General features: G+C 69.7%; 2 protein-coding genes across 2 annotated transcripts in view; both read right to left on the bottom strand.

The window, feature by feature from the left end:
* Positions 1-9,905, bottom strand: part of CHLRE_15g634950v5 (uncharacterized protein) — a 15,356-nt gene extending 5,451 nt beyond the window's left edge. Inside the window, exons 1-4 of the mRNA XM_043070501.1 lie at positions 8,413-9,905; positions 6,502-7,797; positions 1,236-5,942; positions 250-982 (exon numbers count right to left, since the gene is read on the bottom strand). Coding sequence (XP_042916359.1) covers positions 250-982; positions 1,236-5,942; positions 6,502-7,797; positions 8,413-9,615 — 7,939 coding nt within the window. The 5' untranslated portion in view covers positions 9,616-9,905. The remainder of the gene's footprint in view (positions 1-249; positions 983-1,235; positions 5,943-6,501; positions 7,798-8,412) is intronic.
* A 1,234-nt stretch (positions 9,906-11,139) lies between these two features.
* The window catches only part of CHLRE_15g635000v5 (uncharacterized protein), a 19,006-nt gene continuing 13,138 nt past the window's right edge, over positions 11,140-17,007 (bottom strand). The window contains exons 14-16 of the mRNA XM_043070502.1: positions 16,944-16,957; positions 16,296-16,685; positions 11,140-16,070 (exon numbers count right to left, since the gene is read on the bottom strand). Coding sequence (XP_042916360.1) covers positions 12,840-16,070; positions 16,296-16,685; positions 16,944-16,957 — 3,635 coding nt within the window. The 3' untranslated portion in view covers positions 11,140-12,839. The remainder of the gene's footprint in view (positions 16,071-16,295; positions 16,686-16,943; positions 16,958-17,007) is intronic.

Below are 17,007 nucleotides of genomic sequence, written 5' to 3' on the forward strand. Positions count from 1 at the left end.
CATGTGGGGTCGACGCATGTGGTGGCCCCTTCGCGGTGCCCCTTCTGTACGAGGCCATAGCGACCACCCTACACACGGTGCCAGCCACCCTTTCCTCTTGTGCCCCATCCCCGCAAAACCCAACCCAACCCAACCCAATTCCACCTCACCAACCCACCCCACCCCAACCAACCCCACCCCACCCCACCCCAACACAAAACAACCCAACCCAACTCACACCCAAATCAGCCTCACAACCCACCTGCGTGCCTGCCGCTGTGTTTGTGGCGTGGAAGACGCCGCCTGTGATGGCGTCCTTGAGACAGCCGCGGATGCACAGCTCCTGTACAATCAGCACCTGCCACTTCTCCCGGATAACCAGCTGCTGCTGGTGAGGGTGGTGGTGGTGGTGAGGGTGGTGGTGGTGAGAGTGCTGGTGCCCGCCGCCGCCGCCGCCGCCACCGCCGCCAAAAGTGGTGCTCGTGCTCCCGCCGCCTATGGTCGTGTTGGCGGCGCCGCCGCCGCCGCCACCGGGCCTGCCGGCGGCAGCCGCTGTGCTCCGTGACCAAGGCGAGCCCGGGGCGCCGCCACCGCCGCCGCCGCCACCAGCTGCCGAGGCGGCGGCCGCCGCCGCCGATGCGGCTGCCGCGGCGGCGGTGGCGCTGGCGAGCAGGCTACGCCTCGACCGGGAGGAGCGGGCGTCTGTGAAAGAGCGGCTCATCTTGCCGGCAAGTACGGCACGCATGTCGGGCGGATCCATACCCAGATTCGAAACGCCGCCGCCGCCGTACGCGCCGCCGTACGGCGCTACGTCGGCGCCGCCGCCACCTTGCGCCAGGGGGCCTATTGAGGACTTGCCGCGAGTCATTTGGTGGGCTGGCGGCGGGCTGGCGGCGGAGGCGGGGGCGGCGGTGGCGGCGCCTTGGCGGCTGCCGCCGGTGTGGTTGGGGATGGTGGAGAGGGAGGGGTCGGCGTTGCTGCTTGCGTATGTGTTGGTGGTGCGCTGTGGGGCGTAGGATACGGGAAGGGAGGGGGGGAGGGTTACATTCATGTTTATTTAAGAAAGTGAAGACGTAGCAACGGACCGTAGCATAGCAGGCGCGTTGTTGCCCATGGGGGGCAGCGTGAGTGCGGGCAAACAGACGCACGTATCTCCTGAAACAAACCTAAACCCAGACCTTCTGCTGCAGCATAACAGGAGACATGTTCGCATCTGCCAAAGACCCTTCACAGCCGCAAGGCACACCCGGACTCACCCGTGCGTTACCCAAGCCCTGGCCCTGCGCGCTATCCCGCCTTCCGCCGCCGCCGCCGCCGCCACCGCCCTGATTGGAGCCGCCGGCGGTGGTTAGCGACGTCAGCAGTGCCGTGAAGCCGCTGTTCAGTAAGAGGTTGGTTGAGGCCGAGGTGCCAGTGGCGTTACTCCACGACAGCTTGTCGTACTGCAGATCGCTCGGCATCAACTGCCCGCCAACCATTACGTAACCGCCGCCACCACCGGTATTCAAAATGCCGCCGGCGCTCCCGAGCAGCACTCGTACATTCTGGCTGCCGCTGCTGTTAGACGGGCGGTCGCGATCCGACCGGATCGCCGACAGTGCCGTACCCGTGCCCGTACCCAGGAACATTCCGTTGGCGGCAATGGCGGCGGCGTCATTAGCAGAATGACCTGAGCCCGTACGATTCAGTTGGGACGAGCCACGTGCGCTGCCTGCCGTACTGCTTCGTGTCAACGGGCTGGGTGACGTGGAGCCCGCCACTGGGCCGCCGCCGCCGCCGCCGCCGCCTCTGCCGCCACTGGCGGCTAGGTCGCCACCGTCAACCCCCGGTTTTAGCTCATCAATGGTGGGCAGCTGCCAACTGGCAGCCGGGTTATGGCCGCCGCCGCCGCCGCTGCCGCTGCCGCCACCAGTAATACCAGCACCGCCGCCAGCGCCGCCACTTGCGGCCGGCATCGGTGGCATCGGTGGCATCGGTGGCAGCGGCTGTAGCGGGGCAGGCAGTGCCAGACTAGGCTCCGTGCTGGCCCCGGCCGTGCTGTGCGCGCCCACACCCGTGCTGTGACTGTGGCTGTGGCTGTGACTTGTGCTACTGGCGGCGCCGCCAGGGCTGCAGACGGCTGCTGCCATTGTCGGCGGCGCCAGCACTGCCGCCAGGCCCGCCGCCGCGTCTTCGCTGTCCGCCACCGCCGCCGCCACAGCTGTTGCGGACGCGGCCACTGACGCCCCCTGCTGCTGCTGCGGGTGCTGCTGCTGCTGCGGGTGCTGCGCGTGCTGCGGGTGCCTAGCACGGAAGCTCAGGCTGCGCTGCGCGGCCGCCTGCGCACCCAGCAAATCCAAAATAAGCTCTGCTGAATCCGGGTTCTGGATCCCGTCTGTCTCGCCGCTAGCCTCGTCCTTTGCTGGCGGCCGGCGCAGTGGTGGCGGCGCAGCGCTGTCGCCGCTAACTTTGCCTCCTGTCCCGGCACGCAGCTCCGTTGCAACGGGGGTGCTGACGACGGCTGCCGCTGTGGCAGCGGTGAGGGTCGCAGCGGCATTGGCAGGGGCATTGGCATCGTCCTGCAGACCGACATCCAGGGCCTCACGCCCTTCCAACGCCGCCGCCGCCGCCGCCGCCGCCACTCTAGCGGCCACCGCCGCCGACAGCCCGCGCCCCATCTCACCAAATGACAGGGCCAATGAGCTGGCCGCCGGCGGCGCCACCGCCGCCGCGCCGCCATGACCGGCGTTGCTGCCACCACCGCCACCCAGCGCCGCTGCGGCTGTGTTGATCAGACTAACACTGCCGTGCCCCGCCTCGCCATCATTGCTACTGCCAAGCCCGAACGTGCTGTGGGTGGCTGTAGCAGATCCGTGTCGGGGCGGCTGCAAGCCGCCGCCGCCGCCGCCGCCGCCGCCACCATCGGCAGAAGCACTAGCAGCAACGGCAGCGGCGGCGGCCGCAGCGACGCACCCGCCAGCTGACGTGCTCGTTAGTAATAGGTCCTCCTCTGGCCGTACGAAGAATGAGTCAGTCACGGCATCCGCATTCGCACCCGCATGGGCAGCCGCATTGACATCAGCACTGGCGTTAGCAATCCCGGATGCGTCGCCACCACTGGCAGCAGCAGCAGCGCTGGTGGCCGCGGCAACGGTTTCCTCCCCAGGAAAGGGCTGCCCCGCGCCAGCGGCGGCGGCAACGGCAGCATCGCCATTCCATCGCGCCGCCAGCTCAGCCGCTCCCTGCAGCTCATCCTCATCTGCGGCGGCGGCGGCGGCGGCGGCGGCGGCGGCGACAGCGGGCAGCTCATCTGCGGCGGCCGCAGCTGCTGTTGCCCCAGGCGGAGGCGGCAGCGATGACAGGTACTCGAGCACACGCGGCTCGGCCGCTTGGAGATAGGCCTGACGCGCCGCCTGACGCGGACGCCGCCGCGGCGCGCCCGCCGCTTCGCCCTGCGCCGGCGGCGCCCCCTCCGCCTGTGCCGCTGACGCCGACAGCGGCGCCGGCGCCGCCGCCACCACAACCTGCGGGCGCGGCGGAGCGGGCCCTGACAGCAATGCCGCGGGCCGCACGCTGGCGACGTCCGTGCTCCGGCGTGTGTAAGCAGAGCCGCTCAGCGCGGACTGCCACATGGGGCCGCTGGAGCCGCCGCTGCGGTCGGCTGTGGCGCTGCCCAGCGCCGCCGCCGTCAGCTGCACCGCCGCCGCCGCGGCCGCCGCCGCCGCCGCGGAGGGGCCGGCTGCGTAGACCTCCATCCGGCGGGGCCCCCGCAGCGGACTGACGGGGGCCGGCCCCGCCGCCGCCGCCGCCACCGCCGCCGCCGCCGCCGGGGCTTGCATCAGCAGCGGCCCCAGCGCCGTCAGCGACAGCGGGTGCTGGCCCGCCGACAGGGCAGGCAGGCGGCCGACGCCGGGACCAGGCCCGGCGCCAATGGCGGCGTCTGCGCCGCCGCCGCCGCCGCCGCCGCCGCCGCCGCCCCCAGGCAAACCACCACCGCCGTGCACCGCATCAACAACACTGGCGGCTGGCACGCCGCCAGACATGCCGCTGCCACTGCCGCCGCCGCCGCCGCCGCCCACAAGAGCGTACCCGCCTCCGCCTCCTCCGCCTCCTCCTCCGCCTCCGCCGCCGCCAGTCGGGCTGTTGCCCCCCTCCCAGTCGTGTCGGTGCGGCCCCAGGCTACTGGCGCGCTGCAGCCGCGGCCGCCGCCCCGTCAAGCTGACGCGCAGGCCCGGCGGTAGCGCAGATAGCGGCTGTTGCGGGTGCTGGTGCTGCGGGTGCTGCAGGTGCTGCTGCTGCTGCGGCGGCGGCGGCGGCTGCCCTGACGCCGGCGCCGCGACCCCGCCTCCAGCGGCAGCGGCGCTGCCAGAGCTGCTGCCGCCAGCCAAGCCCAGCAGCGCCGCCGCGGAGATCGTCGTGGTCTCCCACAGCGGCACCGGGTCCGCCGCCTCCTCGCTGCCGCCGCCGCTCGCACCAGCCACCACCGCCGCCGCCGCCGCGGCCGCGGCCGCCGCGGCGGCGGCCTCGCCGCCGGCGCCCGCCGCCGGCGCCCCACGGGTCACGACGAAGGCGGGCAGGCCGGGCGCCGAGAGCAGCTGCGTGACGATGCGGTAGGTCTCCACGATGTTGGGGTGCGCGGCGGAGGCAGAGATGAGCCCCTCCAGCATGTGCTTGTGCGGCATCACCACCGGCGCAGGCAGACCCGGCAGCGTCAGCGTAGGCAGCCCGTTCCACATGCCGCCGGAGGTGGTGGTGGCGGCTGCGCCGCCTCCGGCGCCTCCGGCGCCGCCGCCTCCGGCGGCGGCGGCGGCTCCGCCGCCGCCTGCGGCTGCGCCGTCACCGGCGGCTCCGCCGCCGGCTGGCACCGGCGCTGCTCCTGCTTCTGCGGGATCCGCCCCTTCTCCTCCGGGAATGAAGAGCGGGTGCAGGTTGGAGGAGCCGGCGCGCTGGTAGTGCAGTGGGTACTGCGGGGCCGCGGCCGGGGAGACCGACGCGGGCTCTGGCATCGCGGCAGTGGCGGCGGCCGCAACGGCGGCCGTGGCGCTGTCGTCATCGCCAGTAACGGCGTCCACCGCCTCCGCCGCCACGGCCACTGCCGCCGCCGCCGCCACCAGCGCCGCCCGCGCGGCGCCTGCCGGCGGCGGCGGGGGGCTGCTGACGCCGCCGCCGCCGCCGCCGCCGCCGCCGCCGCCGCCTGCAGGCCCTGAGAACGTCGCCGGCGCCGTGGGGCCGAGCATGGGCGTGCCGTACCCGCTGGCGCCGCTGGCGATCATGGGCGTGTGGGCGCCGCCGCCGGCGGTGGCGCCGCTAGCCATTGCGCTGGCGGCGGTGGGGTGGTGCTGAAGCTGCTGGTGGTGGCCGGCGGCGGCGGCGGCGGCGTGCCCAGCGGAAACCACGCCATCCAAGGCCGCCGCCGCCGCCGGCGTCAGCGCCGCGCCGCCAGCGGCGGCGGCGGCGCCGCCGCCGCCGCCGTCATGCCCAGGCAGCGGCAACAATGGCGCGCCAGCTGCTGCCGGCGGCGGCGGCGGCGGCGGCGGCTCGTCGGTCAAACTACTGCCTGGGGCGCCGCCGCTGATGTTGACGGCGGCGGTCAGCAGGCCTGCCAGGCCGCCGCCGCTGTTGCCGATAAGCTGGCTGCTGCTGTCGACCACAGGGCGCAACCCGCCGCCAGCCCCGCCGTACACACTTCCGCCGCCGCCGTACACACTTCCACTGCCGCCGTAACCGCCACCATAACCGCCACCATAACCGCCGCCGCCGCCGGGGTAGGCGCCCTGCCCGCTCGTCAGGCTTAAAGACGGCGAAAGCAGCCCTGTGTGTCCACCGCTGCCGCCGCCGCCATGACTCATGTTACTGATCCCCAGCGGCCCCAGCCCCAACGCATTAGTCATGCTGCCGCCGCCGCCGCCGCGGCCGCCGCCGATGACCACCTCTGTTTCGTGGTGGATCACCTTGACCGCCACAAAGCGGTCGCCCAGGACGCCCTGCGGTGTGCGGAGGTTGGAGCCGCACAGTTACAAGTTACGGCAACAGTAACGGTAACCAGACGGTACGGCACGAATCTGCTGATCCCACGCATCCGACCAGTAGCTCCCATGCCCATCGTGCATGCCCATCCAGCCATTCACAAAGCACCACCACAGCCACAGCCACAGCCACCTGCTCAACCCCTAGCCCCGGCCTGAGACACGGAGCACACAGCCCAGCTGTACCCCGCCTCCTGCAGCCCTGTCCCACCTCACCCCACGCCCCCCAACTCTCGCCCCCCATCCCCACCGCGCGCCACCGAGCCCGGGCGGCGACTACTTGTCGCCGGCGCCGCTCGCGCTGCTGCTTCACGACGCCTCGGCCCCCATCCCATAAGTATTATCGCTTGCAACTAACGCCTCTGCCTATGCTCCACTCGTTTCCGTTGGTTTTGGTTTAGTTTGGGCTGGGTTTTACAACCCCCCCCCCCCGGAAACCCCCAGCCTCCTTCCTTTCCTCCCTCCCCCGTCCTCCAATGATGGCTACACCCGTATAGCCCCACCACCACCCCCTCACCTTGTACACCTTGCCATGCGCACCCGCGCCCAGCACCGCCACAATCTGGACGTCGCCCAGCACCGCGCCCAGCTGCCGCGCCGCCGCCGCAAACTCCCGCCGCTCAGCGCCGCCGCGCCGCCGCCCGCCGCCGCCGCCGCCGCCAGCCCGGGCGTGGCCCTGGCCCTGGTGTTGCCGGCCGCCGGCGCCACCGCCGCCGGCCGCCAAGCCGCCGCCAGACAGCAGAAAGCCTGTCCCGCTGAGCCCGGCGCCGCCGCCGCCGTAACTTCCGTATACGCCGTAACCGCCGCCAGCGTTGCTTGCGGTGTCAGTGTCACTGCCGGCGCCGCCGCCGCCGGCGTAGCCGGCGGCTCCCTCAAGCGTGAAGAGGGCCGAGGCGCCGCTGAACAAGGTAGCCATCCCATCAAACGACATCGCCTCCGACTGGAAGCCGTACCCGGCACCAGTGCCGCCGCCGCCGCCGCCGCCACCAGCCGCCCCGATGCGCAGCGCCGCCGCCGCGCCCGCCGCCCGGCCCGCCGACGCAGAGGCGGCCCGACCGCCGCCTCCGCCACCGCCGCCGCCACCGCCGCCGCCGCCGCCACCGCCACCAGCCGCCGCCGCCACAGCTCCCGCGTGTTGCGCCAGCGAGCCGCTGCTGCCCAGGCTCTCCACCCCCACATCCGTCAGAGCCGCCGACGGCAATCTCGCAAGCCCGCCCGCCGCCGCCCCGGCCCGCCCGCCACGCACGTGCCCGGCACCCGCGCCGCCAGCGCCCGCCGCCGCCGCCGCCGCCGCCGCCGCCACCGCAATGGCGTTGACGCCGCTGGAGTTGGTGGTCTGGCCGCCAATGACCAGACCCGCCGCCGCCGCCAGCGCCGTCTCACTGCCGTACGCGCCCTCGCCGCCGCCACTCGTCATCAGCTGCAGCTGCAGCGTCGGCGGCCACGCCACAGCGCCGCCGCCGCCGCCGCCATCAGCACCACCGGCACCACTACGCCGCGCCGCCGCCGCGCCGCCGCCGCCACCGCCGCCGCCCGCCGGCCCTGCGGCATCGCTGCCGCCGCTGTTGCCCTGCCGGCGCAGGTTGCTGCGGCCGTGGAGGTGGCCGTGGTGGGGCTGTGGCACGCGGTGCAGGGTGGCGGTGGGCGGCTCCCGCCCCGCGCTGGAGCCTGCCGCCGCCAGGCCAAAGCCGCCAAACACCTCCGAGGCGTTGCTGCTGCCCGCCGCCGCCAGGGCCGGCGGCACCGCGGCGCCGCCGGGCCCCAGGCTGGGCCGCCGGGCGGCGCCGCCGCCGGCGCCGTCGGGGGACAGGCCCTGAGGCGAGGAGAGGGAGGGAGGGGCGGGTGTGAGCGGTCGGGGCAGGGGCGGGGCGCGACTGGGGAGGGTTACATTCATGCATAAGCATGACGGGGGGGGGCGTGTGCGGGGAGCTCGCGGCGCGCGGTGGGGACTGCGGCGTGAGGCCCTGTGGCGGTGGCGCGGCAACATCTCCCCGTGACCCGTACCCCCAAACCACCCACCCCTTCATCCCCATTGGCCCTCAAACCCCCAGACCCCAGAACCCTGCCTTCTGGCCCCAGCCCAAGCCCAAGCCCACCCTTCCAGCCCGAGCCCCAGCCCCCCGCCCCGCAGTAGCTCACCCGCTCTACCCTCCTGTCAGCCCTCACCCCACCCCAGCCACCCCCCCCACCCCCACAGTTTCATTTGCGGTACCGAGTGTCTCCAGCTTTACGCGCCACATGCGCCCACGTTTTTATTAGTTAAACTGGGTACTGTCAGCTTCACGGAGGGACAACGAGCTGGAGCGCGGCCGCCCGGACGGCCGTTCATGTGGTAACGACTTCGTCTGCAGTCTTCAGTGCATCCTGTACCGCTATTCCAAACATCCTTGCAACCCCCCTCCCCCCACACCCACCCCAAGACCCTCACCTCGGTAAACTGCTTCAACGCGCCAAACAGCGAGAACCCGCCTCCGCCTCCTCCCACGCCCAGCCTTGACCGGGCCGCTGCAACAGCCCCCGCACCCGCCGCAGGCGGCACAAAGGGCGCTGCTGCTGCCAGTCCGCCGCCGCCGCCGCCGCCGCCGCCGCCGCCGCCCACCACCGAGGCCACGCCGATGGAGGGTCGCACGGAGATGCTGCTGGCATGTGTGGTGGTCAGCAGGCCGACGGTGGCGTCAGCGGCGGAGCCGCCGCCGCCACCGCCGCCGCCGCCGCCAAGGCCATCTCCTCCTGTGCCGCCGAGGTACTCCATGAGTCGTACCGTGGAGGCTTCCGAGGCAAGCAGCACGCCGGGCGGCACCGGTGGCGGCGCATTGGAGCCCCCGCCGCCGGCGGGGGAGAGCGGCAGCCGAGCCGTCACCTCGGGGGCTTGCGAGCCAGTGCCGAGCCCCAGGACTGTGCCGGCGCTGTTGAGGAGGTGGGGAGGGATGCCCGAGGCGGAGATAGAGATCATGGAGGCAGATGCCGGCGGGGGGCCGGGGGAGGGGGAGGGGGGCTGCGCCGGGGCCGCGGAGCCTGCTGCCCCCTGAGGAGGCTTGAATGCGTAGACCACTTGGGCGGCGTTGAACGGGCTGCTGCCGAGGCGGCTGGGGGCGGTGGTGGCTGTGGTGCCGGCGGTGGAGTGGCCGGCTCGCAGCTGCATGGTTGTGGTCGCTGTGGAGCCGGCCCCGGTGGAGGCCGCTGCCAGCTGGCTGGTGCCCTGGGTGTAGGGTTGCGAGTGGGAGGTGGTGGCAGCTGAGGCGGAATAGGCGCCGGCGGTCGCCATGGTGGTGCCGCCCCGGGGCAGCAAGGCCACCGATGTCGCGTGCTGGCCATCGGGACCGGCCGCAGTCGCCGCATGGCTGGGAGACTGGGCGTCGGCTCCAGAGAAAGCTGCGCCATGCTCCGAGTCACCAAGCTGTTGCGCAGTGCTGAACGGCGAGGAGCTGTTCGCCGTTTCGCCCACTCCCGATGCCGCCCTGCTCTCTTGCGCGCCAGTAGTGGCCTTGCTTAGCAAGCTTGGAATGCTGCTCGAAGCAAATTTCTTCTTCGCTGTTGCCTCATCAACCTGGGTACTGGCGCGCTGCTGGTTATGCCCAGCGCCAGCGCTGAGTCCAGCATGCGTGGACTTAAAGCAGCCAAAACAAGGCATCTTAACCTTGTCCAGCACTCTTTCAGCGAGGGGATGGCCGCTTATACCGGGATAAAGTCATGGTCGCGTGCGCAGACCCCGTCGATAACTCGTGCCGTTGTGTTGCTACTGCAGCCATGCATGATACTCAGATGCTTGCTACGTGTCGCGCTTGGCGTGTGGTTCTGGCAAGTCATCATTGAAACGAGTCGAGACTATCTCAAGGAGTGCCACAGCACCTAGTTGTAAACAAAAGCATGGAGTCACCCGCGCTCAACACTCTTCGCCTTGGGCAGAACTACAGAGCTCGCTTAAAAAAAGGGCGCGCAGGTCAGTCATCGACTCATCGCGTTGCGGCGTGCCACCATCATCATCGCCTAAACGTTTCCTCATCTCCTGGCGCCAGCGCAAAACATATCAGGTGCTGGGAATGGATGCGCGCCATCGCGGTTTTACGCATGCGCGGACGGACGAGCTGCTGGGGAGCCACGGCCACGCTGGAGTTGTACTTGGTTGTACTGTCGACTCTAGTCGACTGGGTTTTGCGCGACCGACATCAATTATCGAAACGCCCGCCTCACACGGGCACAGCCAAGCACCATGTGAGAGCCTTAGTGCAGGAGGGGACTGGGGTGGGCCTCGGGTAGGTGGGCCAGGCGTGTTGAGTTTTGGGCGGCGGGCTGGGGCGCAGGGCTCCCCTCAGTGCTCCCCTCAGTACGCTGTAGAAATTTGCCCCAAATCCGCCGAAGGCGGAGACATTTTGGGGGTTGGGGCCGCGCATCTACGGAGTGTAGACGCTTTGGGCGGATTTGGCGGTATCTTAGACAGGGAGCGTAGATGTTAGGGAAACTTTTCTGGGCGTAGATGGCGCGGGAGGGGTCATCTACGCTGTGTAGACGCCGGGGGCCTAGAGCCATCTACAAGATACCGGCACTGGCTCCCCTGCTAGGGCGTGGGCACGGGCGTGGGGCTAAGCCCGCTAGGACGTGTTGACGTGACGTGATCCTCTTTCCTAATAGGAAGACTTTGCATTGCAAGCTTAACAATGCAGGAGGAAGGGAGGCGGAGAATAAGCTGCACACTGTGTAACATGGTCACATGGTGGCTGAAGACGGTATGCCTGGGGCGGGAGTTCCTTCCGTGTGGACGCCGGGCGGTGGTTCCACCTTCCGTCCTGCCCGTTTGACCTGTCGAACAAAACACGCGGAAGGCGGAGCGGCGTGGGCGGTGGGCAGCTGGACAAAGGGGGGGGGCCTAGGGGCGCCTAGCAGGCGAGCGCAGGGGCGAAGCGGGCCCGGGGCTCAGGTCTGTACGTACGTACTCGCACGTGCTCGTGAGCTGCGCCAGCAGGCCCCTCGTGGCTACCCATCAATCTGGGCAGTCTGGGCAATCTGGGCAGTCGGACCACCCTTCCGTGTCTCAGCATTCACGTACGGTCTCCATAAGCCATTGTGGACGACTGGACGAGTGGACGTGCCATCCCAGCCTGCGATTCTTTCCCGGCCAGCAGGTAGCACGAGCTGCGAAATGCCAGCGATATCAGGAATCAATTAAGGAAGGAGCAAACGTCGAGGATCGTTGCCGAGCGCTTCACAGTGTTCCTACACCCGCTCAGGGTCGCGCCCGCTCAAGCCCTGGGCCGCGCACAAACCCTGCACAACCGCACACTCGCCTGACCCTCTGGCCGTTGCTTGTCCTGTCCCGGATCCTCGTGTCTCTGTTCGCTGTGTCGGGTGATATCGTGTGTGCGGCACGGCGCAACTACCTAGGCCCCCGGGGCGTGACGGGGCGTGCCGCTAGAAGCCTGTGCCCGTGTGCCGGTGTTACTGATGGTTTGTCATCCCCTGCATGGCGGGCTGCATGGGCCTTGCCGGGGGGTTTATAGCACTCAACCGCGACCTGGCTCGCTGGTTGAGTTGCCGCCAGCGCAAGCTAGCAGAATGACTATCACTCTGTATCAACTCATACCCAACCCACGAGCCTGGCATGCCTCTGTCCCTTACTCCGCCGCCTCTCTCAAACGGGAGCATGACGTGCCCCGTAAGTCTGCGTCAATCTGCCTAGGCCCCGCAGCAGCTGCCGGCAAGTGTTATAACACGAACCTGGTCGTCCCCGTCAGCGGCTAGGATTGATCACCCTGGTGCGCAACGGGAATTAAGGGACTCAGTGGCCATACGGGATCGCCTGCTGCTTGGCACCGTATCCGGACGATAAGGATGTGCCCGGTAGCGGAGTATACCAGAACGGTGATGGCGCATGTCAGCTGACCGGGAATGGTGCACGCAACCACATTTAACCAGCACCCAAGCCAGACACCTAGCCATGCGAGTAGCCCCCTCGCCCCTCACCACCCCATCGCCTTCCCCGCATTGTGTCCCGTCACCAGCACCAAGTTTTAAATCGAACCACGCAAAGCAAATCCACCACAGCCACATTCAAGAAGTTGAAGATCTGGGCACGGCCCCCCATACCGTTGGACCAGTCCTCCTTGTATCGCGTCTAACATTGCAATGCGGAAGCCTTCTTAATTTTGGCCCCGGCGCATTTTGCGCCACATGAGTAATTCGGTCGACGCTACACTGTGCGCTGTGTGCTGTGCGCCCTCCCATGAATGACGCCCAAGCAACGTGGGGTTTCGCAAAATCTCTCGCGCGCCGACCGGGATCTTGACCGGGATGCACGCCAATTTTGGATCAAGTCCGGACTGCGCCTGTCGTCCCTATGGCCCCCCCTGGCCGCCGCAAATACTTAAAGACTCAACAACACGGCATCGCGGCCCATTGTGCGCGGCCCATACTTCCAAGACTCAAAAAACGGTGGCGTGGCCTACCGTGCACCCCCAATCTGTCTCTATCCGCGCGCCCCTTTGCTGGAAAACTACAAAATTGCGTTGTATGTTCCGCCAAATGGTTCAGCCAACTTGTTCAGCCCCAAAGGCTCCCAAACCAGGCCGACCAATTTGCCCAAAAGGGCTCCCGAAGCAGCAGTTCATGTTTCTCTCCATCCCCTCCATCCGTTCCCAGGAACCATGTTTCTTGACTCCATGAGGGAAACCAATGCTTCACCACCTGACGGTACGGTACTCCTCAGCAGTATTGGTAATGGTCGCAAGAGCCCAGTCTGTGCATCTCACATCGTGCGCTCGTTCCGTGCCCCCCCAAACGACCCAGAGCGCACCGAACTGTCAACGCCCGCTCCCGCTGTCTGATCCTTTGTCCCCTCCTTCCTCTCCGCCTCCCTCCGACTCAGGCAACCACCACCATTTCTTCGTCCTCGCAACCCTGCGCCTGCGCCTGCGCCGGTGCCGGTGTGCGCGCCTCCGCCTCCGCCTCCGCCTCCACCTCCACCTCCACCTCCACCTCCACCTCCGCCTCCGCCTCCGCCTCCGCCTCCGCCTCCACCTCCACCTCCACCTCCACCTCCACCTCCGCCTCCGCCTCCGCCTCCGCCTCCGCCTCCGCCTCCGCCTCCGCCTCCGCCTCCGCCTCCGCCTCCGCCTCCACCGAACCAGTGTCGGCGCCGGCACCGGCTGGCTCGGTGTCGCCGCCAGGGCCGCGGGCGTCCTCCTCTGACGCCGCCGCCGCCAGCGCCTCAAGCAGCGCGTCGCCCGCCAGGGCCCGTGGCGGCGGCGGCGGCGGCGCCTCCCCCTCATCACCCCCGTCACCTCCGTCACCCCCGTCACCGACTGCAACTGCGGCCGCAACCGACGCCGCAAGTACCGCGGCCTCATGTGGCGAGGTGGCCCGCAGGGCGGCGGGGCTACGAGCAGAGGGCAGCGGTGCCGGCGCCGCCGCCGCCGAGCCGTCCAAGCCGCTTTCCAAACCGCCCGACAACCCCGCCGCCGGCACCAGCTGGCCTGACTGCAGCTGCAGCGGCGACAGCTGCAACCGGAAGGGACGGCTGCGGCCGCTGCCGCTGCCGCTGGCGTCACCGCAGCCCGTGGCCTGCCTACTCACCGCCGCAGGCACCGCGCCGGCGATGCTTGCGGCGCCAACACCGCCGGCGGCGCCCGTCGCCGCCGCCACGGCAGCAAAGGCGGCGGCGGCGGGCGCGATGGGGATGGATCCGGATGCCACCGGGATAGCAAACAGCGATGCGTCAAAGGCGCCGCCACTCGCCACGGTGCCACTACCCCCGCCGCTAGACGCCAACGCCGCGGCGGCGGCATCCGCCGCCGCGCCGCTGCCGCCGCACCCGCCGCCGCCGCCGCCGCCAGCCCGTGGCGGCGCGCGTGTTGAAGGCGAGCCCAGCTGGCTAGCCGACGCCGCGGGGTTCTGCCACTGCACCAGGCTGGCGGCGGTGGCGGCGGCGGCTGAGAAGGAGGGCGTGGAACCGAGGACGAGCGCGCCAGCGGAGGGCGGGCCCCCCAGCCCGTGCCCATGCCCGTACAGGTGCCCGTACGGCCCGAAATTGCCGCTGCTGGGACCTCCCAGCCCCAACCCCGACCCCATCATTCCCCCCAGACCCACGCCGCTGCCGGGTCGGAAGCCGGAGGAGCCCATGTGGAGGAGCTCTTGCCCGGCCAGCAGGGGATGGTGGGGGTGGGGGTGGGGGTGCTGGTGGGGGTAGGAAGTGGTGGAGGCGTGCTGCAGCCGGCTGAGCTGCAGCGCCGCCGCCGCCATCGCCGCCACGGACGCCGAGCCCGAAGGAGAGGCGGGCAGCGGCGGCGGCGCCGCCGCCGCTGCATCCTGGGCGGCTGCGATGAAGCCGCTTGGCGAGAGCGGTGCGATTTGTCTGCGGCTGCTTGGGGGCACCAGCGGCTGGAGCGCGCTGGAGGAGGGGCGGTGCAACTGTGACAGCGACAGCGCCAGGGGCTGCTGCTGCTGCTGCTGCGAAGCAGAGGCGGAGAGAGGCTGCAGCTGGGCTGCGCGGGAGAAGGAGCCGGCGGCTGTAGCGGCGGCCACGCCTGTAGCAGCTGCGTGGGAGAAGGAGCCAGAATACGAGTAGGCGAGTGGCGACGGCGGTGGATTCAGGCGGTAGTGATGCTGTGGCGGCTGCTGCTGGCTGTAGCTGTGGCTGTAGCCGAGTGGCGAGGAGCCGGCGGCGGCTGTAGCAGTGGGGGCGGCGGCGGTGGAGGGCTGGGGGCGGGGATGGAGGAAGGAGGGAGAGCGGCTGGCAGGCCCCGAGGTCGGGCCACGGGGCGTGGAGGCGCCCGTGTCCGTGGCGCCGCCGGGGGTGGGGGCTGCCGACGTGTCGTACAGGTTGGAGTTAACGGCTGTGGTGACACGAGCGGCCATTGTCTTGCCGCCGGCTGACACTGCGGCCGGGCTGGCTGTAGCAGCAGCAGCCTTGGCAGTGGCAGTAGCGGTGGCAGTAGCAGTGGCAGTAGCAGTGGCGGGCGGCAGTAGCTCCACCCGTAGCTCGAAGAGCTCCTGTGGCTCGGCCACGCCCTTGAGGGTGTGGTTGCCCACACTGACGCCCACTAAAACCGGCATGAGTGATGGGGCGGTTTTAGCAAGCGGCCGATTAGCCATGCCCGCCATGCCGCCAAAACCGGTGGCGGCGCCGCCGGCCCCGCCCGCCTGTGGCGTTCCAGGAAGAGCAGGCAGCTTGGAGGCAACCGCCGCCGCCGCCGCAATGAGCTCTTCAACTTCCTCACCACCGTCGAGTCCGCCCGCCGCTGCAGCTGACGTCAGCAGCGCCTCAGCCGCTGCATGCAGCTGGTTTGCCGTGCTACTACTGCTACTGCCGCCCACGCCGCCACCACCGCCGCCACCGGCTGTAGCAGCTGCGCCAACGCCCGTTGCGCCAGTGGCAGTCGCGCCAAGGGGTGCCAGAGTTCCAGCGTGGTGGGTGGCAGCGCGCGCCAGTGCTGATGTGGATGAGAAGGATCCAGCCGCAGTTGCCGCCACCGGACTCCCAACCGCCGCCGCCACTGATAGGGAAGCCGACGCAGGGCCGTTTATCACACGGCGGCCACTGCCACCGCCACCACTGCTGCCAATGTCATACAGAGCAGCCGCTGCCGCCGCCGCTGCCGCCGCCGGCCTGGTAGCAGCAGAGTGTACGGGTGTGGTTGCGCCACCACTGCCGCCACCACCGGGGCTGGGGCAGACAGAGGTGGCGGAAAGCGCGGCGGCGGTGCCAAACGGCGTTCCCATAGACACCTGGGCGCCGCTCGGGCCGCCCAGGATCCCGGATCCAAAGGCAGATGCCAAGGCTGGATCCAGATGCGATGCATCAGCCACATGGGCATGCTGGATCTGTTGGATCTGGATCCCGAGATTCTCGCCTGTTCCGGGCGTGCCGTACAGCCCCGGTGCCATGGAGATGTCCCCCGTGCCCTGGCGCAGGTACAGCCGCTGGTTGCTGCTGCCGGAGGCTGTAGCCGCCTCGGCCGCGGCTGTAGCAGCTGCCGCCAGCTCCTGCTCCCGCTCCGCCTCCCGCGCCTCCGCTGCCGCCCGCCACCGCTCCGCCACGGCGTGCACGCCCGCGGTTGCCACCACCCGACGCCAGGCACCCGCCGACATCAGCACCTGGCAGAACAGAGGGCAGGGGGAAAAGGCAGCGAACAGGAGTGTTTGGCTCCAGTAGCTGGGGTCATATCATTGATTCGGATCGCATTCAACTTCATAGCAGTGCATGTGCAGAAGCGGATGAATAATGCACAAGCCAAGCGGAGGCACAGGGCTTTCTCCGACTTGCATGGACTGCGGCCCCCATCCACCCCTAAAACCCCAGCCCGGTACCCTCGCTCCTACCTGGTTGTCCGCCGCCGCCGCCGCCACGCGTGCCGAGCGATTCATCACCCGCCCCCGGTAGCTCAGCCGCGCGGTGGCGGTTGACGGATCGGCGGTTACCGGCCCAACCGCAATGCCTGTACGGATCCGCGGCCCGCGGGCAACTAAAACCGGGCCGCCGCCGGCCCCAGCATTGGCGGCGGCGGCGGCGGCGCCGCGACGCGCCGGGCCCTGTGCCTTGCCACGGCCGCCGTGATGCGGCCCACCATAAGGTCCGCCGGATCCGTACGGCGATCTGGATCCAGTGGCTGCGGCCGTACTTGATCCGGGGGCTGGATCCCGGATCTCTCGTACCTCCCGGAAGTGTGAGCAGGCCAGCACCTCGCGGCTCCAGTCGTGGTGCATCAGCAGCTGCAGGGCCGAGGCGGGGGCGGGGGTGTGTGAAGGTGAGGGCGAGTGTGTGAGGGCGAGTGTGGGGGATTATGGAGGGGAGGGGAGGTGCTGTATACGGCTGAGGGTGCGGTGAGGTGCATCACGCAAGCCGCTGTCGTGCGTTTGAACGCGGTCTCTATCGCTTCACCCTTCAATCCCCCGCCTCCCCCTCCCCCTCTGACTGTGATGAGATTTGCGCTCATAGCATTGACTTTGCTTGCCCCACTGCTCCCTCACCGCCTCCCAGGATACTGCATGTGACTTTAATGGCCCTGGATACTTGCACCACTGAGGCTTCTCA

This window comes from Chlamydomonas reinhardtii, chromosome 15 (assembly GCF_000002595.2).
Source record: "Chlamydomonas reinhardtii strain CC-503 cw92 mt+ chromosome 15, whole genome shotgun sequence".
NCBI classification, from domain to species: Eukaryota; Viridiplantae; Chlorophyta; class Chlorophyceae; order Chlamydomonadales; family Chlamydomonadaceae; genus Chlamydomonas; species Chlamydomonas reinhardtii.